At 42.6% G+C, this 9314-nt stretch overlaps 1 protein-coding gene across 1 annotated transcript; it reads left to right on the top strand.

Moving 5' to 3' along the window:
- Window positions 1-4683: 4683 nt before the first annotated feature.
- On the top strand, window positions 4684-5603 carry tnnt2c (troponin T2c, cardiac). The gene has a single exon (XM_054739792.2). It carries the CDS (start codon window positions 4764-4766, stop codon window positions 5505-5507), a length of 744 nt encoding a protein of 247 aa, XP_054595767.2. The 5' UTR covers window positions 4684-4763; the 3' UTR covers window positions 5508-5603.
- Window positions 5604-9314: the final 3711 nt, after the last annotated feature.

The following is a 9314-nucleotide window of genomic DNA, read 5'->3' on the forward strand; positions in this document are numbered from 1 at the left end:
GGTTGGGAGGTTTAGCTGGAACAACTCCCCGTCTGCAGTATTTAGATCTACCACCAGATGGTGGAAGAGGTGTAGGATGATTGTTGCGAGGCTAATTAATAAACAAGATTAGTAATCCGGCCTTTAGTGTAAAATAGAGATTATTAATGTTTGAGTAAAACACAGGGAGAAATAGCTAAAACTGGGTGAATTTTTTTTCATATACTTAAATTTCACATTTTCCGTTACGTTGCATCGTCTTCTTCACTAAACAGTTTTTCACACTTTAAACTAATCCACGTGGGTTTCAATTATTCTGTAGGTATAGAAACTTTAATATGCCACCCTCCGCCGACCAGAAACCACACTTCACAGTTTTGTGGGACAGGTAGGTCCGCTAGGAGGAGCTCTACCTGCTTTACGGCTGCTGGTTGTTCACTATGCAGATAGCTAAATGCTAGCAGTTAGCTGTTTTAGTTTTCTGACTTAATAAAACAGCAGAAGAAGTTAAAGTAAGACAGTAATGTTTTGGAGGATTTCTGTGTTGAAACGTGAAAAACGAGAATATGGTCATTTTACAAAAAGTCGATTTATGTCTAAATTAATTTAGACCGAGAGACTATAAAGGCTCAAGAGCCCTTTTCAGGTGTTCTCATTATCAATCAAACTGTATTTAGCACGTAATCATGCCATATATGCAACTCAAAGTGTTTAGCAAATTAAAAAAGCCCCGCAAATCCCCCCCCCCCCCCCCCCCCCCCGACATTTAAAAACAGTCTGACAATAAAATCCCCTTCACAACACTCATCCTCCAGCACACATGCACACACGCCAGAGGGCGGAAAAATCGAAAACTAAGAGTTCTCGCCACATGAAAATCATTCAGACAGAAAATGTGGCCACTGATCAAATCAAACGGCCAACTACAAGTAACTACATTAAAACGTTCATTTAAACAAAGAACAAATAGGAAAAATAAACTTAATTAATATTCTGTTACTGGTTATTTTTGTTGTATTTGGTTTTCATTTTATTTTTGGAGTAGTTTTATTGTGAAATCCTGATATATTCCTATTTTTCCTGTTTAATACAAAAGGTGTGCCTTTTTAAAGAGTTTTAATAGCAATATGTATTTAACTGTAGTTTACTGGATTAAAAACAGATGTTTTCCAGATGTGTGTTGCCTTCACAAACACCAGACCCCAATATCAGAAGTGTTCAGAAAAAATCCAAATAAAATTTGTTGCACTTCGTCTTAGATGGCTGTAGACCACCGACTGGAGAACACGTTTGAACAGAAACTAAAACAAACTTCCAACGTATAAAAGCAGAGGAGGTGGATAAAATTAGCTGCCATCATTTGTTACTTGCCTTTAACGAGAGGCACAGTTGTCCCTGACCAGCAGCAACCAGGAGGACCCTGAATTATTCGGGAACCAGCTGCTGCCGTCATGTTTCACCCAGACATGTTTTATCAGTCCTCTCTGGACTGAGACAGACACAGACCCTCTCGGGCCACAATTACCCCGTCCTCTCTCAGAGGGAGACTTAAACCGGGGCTGAAATCTAATCCCTTGGAGATAATAACGTGTTGACCATCTTGTATATCTACAGAAGAATAACAGCAGCAGCTTTATACCAAGGAGGCACGTGTATCAAGTTATTAGGGATTCCCAGACTTTGCAGGACACCTGTTGCTTACAGTCATCCCCTCTGTCCTTTTTCCAACGACAATTCAAGACCTGGGAATATAAATCGTTGACATCTTTAAATGCTGTGCTCTAATCCACCGTGTGTTGAAGGCAGAAAACCGCTCAGTGCTTTTAAATAAACGTTTAATTACATTCCTGGGAGGATGTTCATTGTTCTGACACAGCTGGTGATCTCAACTGCAACAACGCTGCATGGTGGCGCAGTGGTTAGCACTGTTGCCTCGCGGCAAGAAGGTCGCAGGATCGAAACTCGGCTGCGGCCTGTCTGCGTGGAGTTGCGTGTTCTCCCCATGCATGTGTGGGTTTCCTCCGGGTACTCCGGTTTCCCCCACAGATCACAACATGCCCTATTGGTTATAAATTGTAAGTCGCTTTGGATAAAAACGTCTGCCAAACGAATAAACATAAACTCTAAACACATTCAGTTTTAGGCTTAAGCTGACCTGTTATTTGGATTTTAATGCAATAATTATGAATCACTGAATCCACCACTATATGAAGTCTTTAAAGGTGGAATATGTAAGAACGAAGTAAGACTGACACCCTGTGGTCAAATGTTGTTACTGCAGCCCCTTTTTTCTACACAAAAGTAACTTTTCACTGCTGTTCTGAGTTTCATGGCTGTTTCCAGTTACAGATCAGAGCCAGATGATTCTAGATGACACGTGAAAATGAGTCACACACAGTAAGTTGATAAGTAGATAAATACATTATTATATTTGACACTCTTGAGTGTTTTACAGTAGGGAGCACTTACTACACTTATTATGGCATAGAGGAAGTGCTGTTGTTTGCCATCTTGCTGTTAGTTCTGAATAGTGATGGGAATAAAGCCGTTCAAAATAAGGGTGTTACAAAAAATTTTTTTTTCAGTAACAATTAATCAAATGAATTACCGTTTTCTTTTATCATAACACCGTTTCCGTTACTGATAAGAAAATGTGTGTGTTACTAATTCAGCAGTGTGGTGTGTTGAAGCCGTCATCAGCTGATCAGGAGCTGAAGAGGCGGATGTTTTCATCCAAGCGCATCACGGCCGTGAAGAACGAGGAAGACGTGATGAATAGTCTACGTATTCTTCTTGACAGCGGGACATCCCAAAGGTCTGCTCACCTGTTCACCGCTCAGACGTCATGACCTTCTACCCTCTTAGATCATCCAGCTGTAACCTGTTCCTGATCATGTCTTTAGTCCCGCTGTAACACTGATGCATCAGTCTCAGACGTCATGGAGCTCAGGTGTTATTAGAACTACCTGTGTGTGTTTACCACCCAGCTTCAGCTCTTCTGTGTTTGGGTCTGACCCAAGTTAGTACATTTAAGTCCTCCATCAGATTTGTGTCTCTTCTAGTGTCATTTTAAAGGAATAGTATTTATTTATTTAACCATTACTTGATAACAGAAATGCTACTAAAAACACGCAATTATGTGAAGGTGGAAAATTAGAATACTGTGCAAAATTACATTTATTTCTGTAATTTAACTAGACTGAGAGACCATTTAAAGGCTCAAGAACCTTTGCAGGCGTTTCTGTTTGCAATTATAAATGTTAGCTGACTGGGGTCTTGTTAAATACCACACAGTGACCTTTTAATAGTCTAGATAAGTGTAATGTTCCTGTTTGTAGTTCTCCCTTTTAAGTGCCCATTTATTTCAATTATTCAGTTTTATGAAAAATAATTGGACGTACATTTTATTATGTTCCAGTCATTTGTCTTTTATATTTCAGTATTGTTGTAATTTATTGTAAATTAAGTAAGTTAAGTAAGAGGGGAACCCATTTTCCTTGCATTCTTTAATGAAAAAAGTAACAAAATAGTTATTTTTTATTATTAATTTGTTACTTTTATAATTTTGTAACTTGGTAAGTAGCTGAGTTACTTTTTTGACAAAGTAATCAGTAACTATAACTAATTACTTTTTTAAAGTAACGTTCCCAACACTGGTTCTGAACGAAAGAAAACGAGCTTTTCTATAGAGCCTCTCAAGATAAAAATCTCGCGGCGCTTCACAAAAACAAAAAAATTAAAATCTAAAAAAGATTTTAAAAAATGATTAAAAATATGTTTAAAATGAGAAAAAAAATTAAATAGTGATTAAAAAGAAAAGAGGGAAATCAGTAGATCCTGGGAAAGATGGAATAGGTAGAAAAAGCAGAAAAAAGAGAGGGTGATGAAGTAAAATGAAGTAAAAAGCCACGATTGACTCATTAATCACTTCACACACACAGTTTACTGTAATATTGAGTTGTTGGTGATTGAAAAAGTAGCTTTAGATTTTTTTTAGAATTGACTACTTGCTTCTGTCTCACCTTTAGCATTGTTAGCACAACATTAGCCTCTAGCCTGCTTCTCCAAACATTAAAGTAAAAAAAATGTGGTGGCTTCTTAGGTTTACATAAAAAAAAAACAACTTCTGGGCCACTCTTTAGAACATTCTGGAGATTTATGCCGGACAGTGTTGATTTACAAATATCGGCCGTGCCGCGTTAGCTCAGCGTTAGCTCGACACAGAACTTGCTAATAAACTTTGTTTACTGAAAGGAGAACAACTGACAACATCCCAGCCAACTGAAAATAAAATATGTTTCAGTATAACCTTCCTTCAAACATGACAGACATTAGACTGCTGTGTGATTATTACTCTGCAAAATTCTTACATATTGCTCCTTTAAGCATTCGTGACTTGGGACTTTTAAACCCAAATGATTCAATGGAAAATGCGTTATGAGTCGTTTACTCGAGTGCTGCTTTGTGGGGCCTGACAGCACAAGGAAGCATCTGTTGTTTCCGAAATAGTCTCTGATTTTGTCCTTACAAAGGAATGAGGAGCCCGTGGGGGGGCAGTGTGGGGGTCTTTGGGTGAGTTTTTATTACAAGACTAGGTGGAGGAGAAAATAGACCGGTCCATCTGTTCAGATATTTGCCCTGCTGCTGACCCGCAGCCTGGGGGCTGGCATGGTCACATGACGAAGGCAAACCCTTAAAACTCCCCAACATCCATACCCAGGACTCCACTCATCTCCTCCAGCTGGTCTGTTTCCACCTCCTCAGAAAGCCTGAGCACTTCCAACATGTCAGACACTGAAGAAACTTTGGAGTATGAAGAAGAGAAGAAGGAGCAGGAAGAAGAGTCCAAACCACGACACAAGACCATTTACATACCAAACATAGCTCCTCCAAAGCTCCCAGATGGCGAGAAGGTTGATTTCGATGACCTCCATCGCAAGAGGTTAGAAAAGGATTTCAACGACCTGCAGACCCTCATTGAGCAGCACTTCTCCAGCCGTCAGAAGGAGGAGGAAGAACTGATCGAACTGCGTAATCGCATCGAAACGCGCCGCTCCAACAGGGCTGAACAACAGCGCGTCCGTGCAGAGGAGGAGCGCGAGCGTCAAGCCCGGGTCGCTGAGGAGAAGTCCAGGCGCGAGGAAGAGGCGGCCAAGCTGCGCGCCGAGGAGGAGGCCAAGAAGAAAATGATCTTCTCCAACAAGTCATTTGGTGGCTACCTGCAGAAAGTGGACCAGAAGAAGGGCAAGAAGTTGACAGCCCGCGAGGAGAAGAAGAAGGCCTTGATGGAGCGCAGGAAGCCCCTCAACATCGACCATCTCAACCAGGAGAAGCTGGTGGAGAAGGTGAAGGACCTCTGGCAGTGGCTCCACCAGCTGCACGCCGAGAAGTTTGAACTAGCTGAAAAGCTCAAGAGGCAGAAGTATGAAATCCACGTGCTCCGAAACCGGGTCAGCGACCACCAGAGGGGCTCCAAAACGTCCAAGAGCTCCCGTGGGGCCAAAGGCAAGTCTGGCTCCTGGAAGTGAGGGCCTCTCTGGACCTTTTGGGTCTGTCTCTCCATGGAGCTGTGACGGAATGACTGGATGATGAATGTTACAAAATAAACAACAGTTCCCCTTTAAGGACTCCACAAAGCTGCTTTGTGCGTCACCTTGTTTTTCTTCTCCATCACTACATTTCTGTTTATTGACATGCGTCTTATTCCCACGTGACCCAGCAGACACGTTCTGCTGCTCGTTTGTTGCAACTTAAAAAGCCTCCTAACACTTTTTCCCGATGGGTCTGTCAAACAGCCGCGGCACGGCTGACTCTTTATGAGGCTAAGTTTAGGCTCTGAGGCGGTGTGTTTCACACCTTCTCACACCTTTTATATCATTTAAATCATTTTTAAATTCATTAAGTAATTAGGCTAGTTAAGCAGTTTCTGTACAAACTCAAGACAATAAAACAAAAATTGTTTAATAAACGATGTGACGTTTTTTTTCCAGATTGAAGTGACATGAATTGAACACAAATATAAAAAAATATATATTTTCTTGTTTAATTAGCAGTAGAATAATGATATGGCTACATATTTTCTACACTCAGTTCGGTAAGAAAACCCTAACATCTTCATATTTTGCTTTTAAGATGCCAAAACTTTCTTCTAGAGGCTTCCGTTTATCTTTGGTCGAGGCAATTAAGAAAAATAAACAGTTCGACCGTAGAATAAATAATCCCAAAACCCTTTCGAACTACATTTCTGATTATTCTCGCTGGATTTGTTTTCCTCCACCTGTTGGATTATCCCTGATCGTTAAAGTGTTGCCTCTCCGACCACTAGGGGGCACTGTAAAACCACTTCATGAGTCAGCAAGTTTTCAAACGCTGCTCATTCACATGACCACAAAAAACTGATAAAAACAAGTATTTTAACTTGTATGATGCATTTGAATGACAAACTAGTCAAAAAGTTGTGTTTATTTAAATAAAATTAATAAAAAGCTGACATATTTGAGGGAAGTGACTCTCTTTTATGTCAGCTTCGCCTACATTTATGTAAAGTGTTCTCTTTAACAACAGCAGCTGCAGTAAAACACACATCAGACCAAGGAGCAGGAAATCTCGACCCCCTGCAGCTTTGGATCGTCATTCTGCCCGGCCTAACTGCTGCTTTGCTCTCACAGCCGTGACAAGTCATTAAAGCCTGCCAGATGCGGTGGTATGCCCAGGGGTTGCCATGGAGACGGGGAGAGGCTGTCTCTACAACCAGGTCTTTTTTACACTAATGTGTCTTCTCATGCTTGCCAGAGCACCAATCAGCTCCCCGTCTTTCAGCGGAGAACACAATGTTCCCTCAGCTTGCTGATAAGAAGTTGTTGCAGGATGATCGTTTGTCTGCACCCAGTGCTGTTCTGTTGTGATGGATGTGGTTTATTTTTAGACGAAAGCCTTTTGCCCAGGTGAAACACGTCCCCTTTGGTCAAAAAGGGTGTGTGTGTGTGTGTGTTTTTTTAGCAGAACGGCAGCTGCAGGGTCATCTGGAGGACTGCTGTTTGCTCGTTAGCTCAGCAGAGACTGCGGCAGATAATACATGCATATCACGATGGACAGGTCCTGGACCGTATTCTCTACTCTGGGCAGACGCGTCCAGTTTAGACCTGATCTGTGGTTTTAATCCAAATGAAAATGAGCCAATCTCTAACGACTTACTTGTTGTTTTGCTTTAAAGGAGAATCTCCTCTTCATGCGGTGTTTTTGCTGAGAGTCAATCTGCCACTGACGCTTCTAGTTTGGTGACAAATGATGGACTTTTGCAGCAAGCCAATAGCACAAGGAGAAGATTTAAGAGTCCCATCATGAGAGGTTTTATTTTTCAAGTGATGTACAGCTGAGCTCTGCGCTGCCGCTCAAAAATGCTTTTGCTGCTTTTGTTTTGGGTATTTGTCATTGCAGCCAGACGTTAGACTTACAACCTCATTCCCCAAACACGATATATGCTAGGAATTTAAATCATCTACTGAGCAAAGAACAGTCTCAAGTATGTAGGATATTTTGGTTTGGAGCACATTTTGCTCTGGTGAGTTAACCAACCTCATCAGCATTGGGACGCTACCACAGGATTGGCCTTATGTTGCCCTCTATTTGCTTTTCTTTCAAGTTTTCGCAGAATTTATGGTCCAGCGCTCCTGCCATTGACAAATGAAGACAATTATGGAAAAACACACAAAGTAAACATCTATTTCTAAAGCTATTTTACAGACAAAACCCACAAAGTGACTACTAAAGTGCCCAGCGACGTTCATAAATCCAACCTAAAGGGTTTATGGAATAAAAATGTCTTCAGTTCCTTTTCAAACCCAGGCTCCAGAACCGTTAAAGGTTCTGAGTAGATGACCTCAGTTTTCACGAGGAAAACCTTGGTGGAATCAGGTCAGGACTGTGAGTTGTTCACACCATTGATCTAATTTCTTCAGTTCCTGATTCCAGGGATAAACTTAAACGTCTGTGGGAATATGTGTATCTGTTCCTCAACCGCTGCTTTATTCTTGTGGAAAGAGAAGAATTTTTTAATGAGCGGTACAACCTCCTTGAACCATCACCTTATCGTGGTGGAGGAGTTTGAGTGCCCTAATGATCCTAGGAGCTATGTTGTCTGGGGCACTTTGTGCCCCTGGTAGGGGGAAGAAGAGGGAGCTGAGCCAGAAAGCCAGGCTCTCGATTTACCGGTCGATCTACGTCCCAATCCTCACCTATGGTCATGAGCTTTGGGTAATGACCGAAAGAACGAGATCGCGGATACAAGCGGCCGAAATGAGTTTCCTCCGTAGGGTGGCCGGGATCAGCCTTAGAGATAGAGTGAGGAGCTCGGACATTCTGGAGGGACTCGGAGTAGAACCGCTGCTCCTCTGGATCGAAAGGAGCCAGTTGAGGTGGTTTGGGCATCTGGTCAGGATGCCTCCTGGACGCCTCCCTGGGGAGGTGTTTCGGGCATGTCCTGCCGGCAGGAGGCCCCCGGGTTGACCCAGGACACGTTGGAGAGGTTACATCTCCATTCTGGTCCGGGAACGCCTTGGGGTCCTGCCGGAGGAGCTGGTGAAGGTGGCCGGGGAGAGGACGGTCTGGAGCTCCCTAGTTGGGATGCTGCCCCCGCGACCCGGACCCGGATAAGCGGAGGAAGACGACGACGACGACAGTACAACAGAATTTTATCAGCAAAAGTAGGAAAAATCCTTGACTATAGGTAGAACGTTTAAGGAAAACAAGACAGGTCCCACAACAGAACCTAGAGGAACTCCGCAGCTCTGTGTGTTTCAAGGTTAAACGTAGACCAGGAGTAAGGAGGAGATCCCAACATGGAATCTGGGAATCATAATGCTTCGCTTCACAAAATGTTCTCTGGGCTGCACATGCACGATGACCATGAACATGTTCAGTCCTCACAGCTTGCATTAGACGCAGAAAGGAATTAGATGGAAAAACGGGTGATTCACGATGATGACTCTTTTAGGAGAAAATGTAAGTCTGACAAACGATCAGGAGGCGTTTCTTCTTCTACTTCTCCTTCCTCCTCAGACTCAGGATCAGATCAGTAAGGCTGCATATCTGAAGACATTTTGGTCCAACAGTAAAGTTTTCTGACTTCCCTATCAAAGACAGTAGAAGTGCGAAGTTGCTGTTAGCGTCAGAAACGACACATTATAAAAATGAATGAGTGAGACTTGTAATCCTGTCATCCCCCCCCCACCACCACCACCACCACCCACTCTTCTACCCTCTGAAAGCGGAGCACGAGAGCTTTCCTTTCACAGAAAACACGTCATGAGGGATTCAAACTAGAGACCACAGCAGAT

The sequence above is a fragment of the Nothobranchius furzeri genome, chromosome 1 (assembly GCF_043380555.1).
Source record: "Nothobranchius furzeri strain GRZ-AD chromosome 1, NfurGRZ-RIMD1, whole genome shotgun sequence".
Taxonomy (NCBI): Eukaryota; Metazoa; Chordata; class Actinopteri; order Cyprinodontiformes; family Nothobranchiidae; genus Nothobranchius; species Nothobranchius furzeri.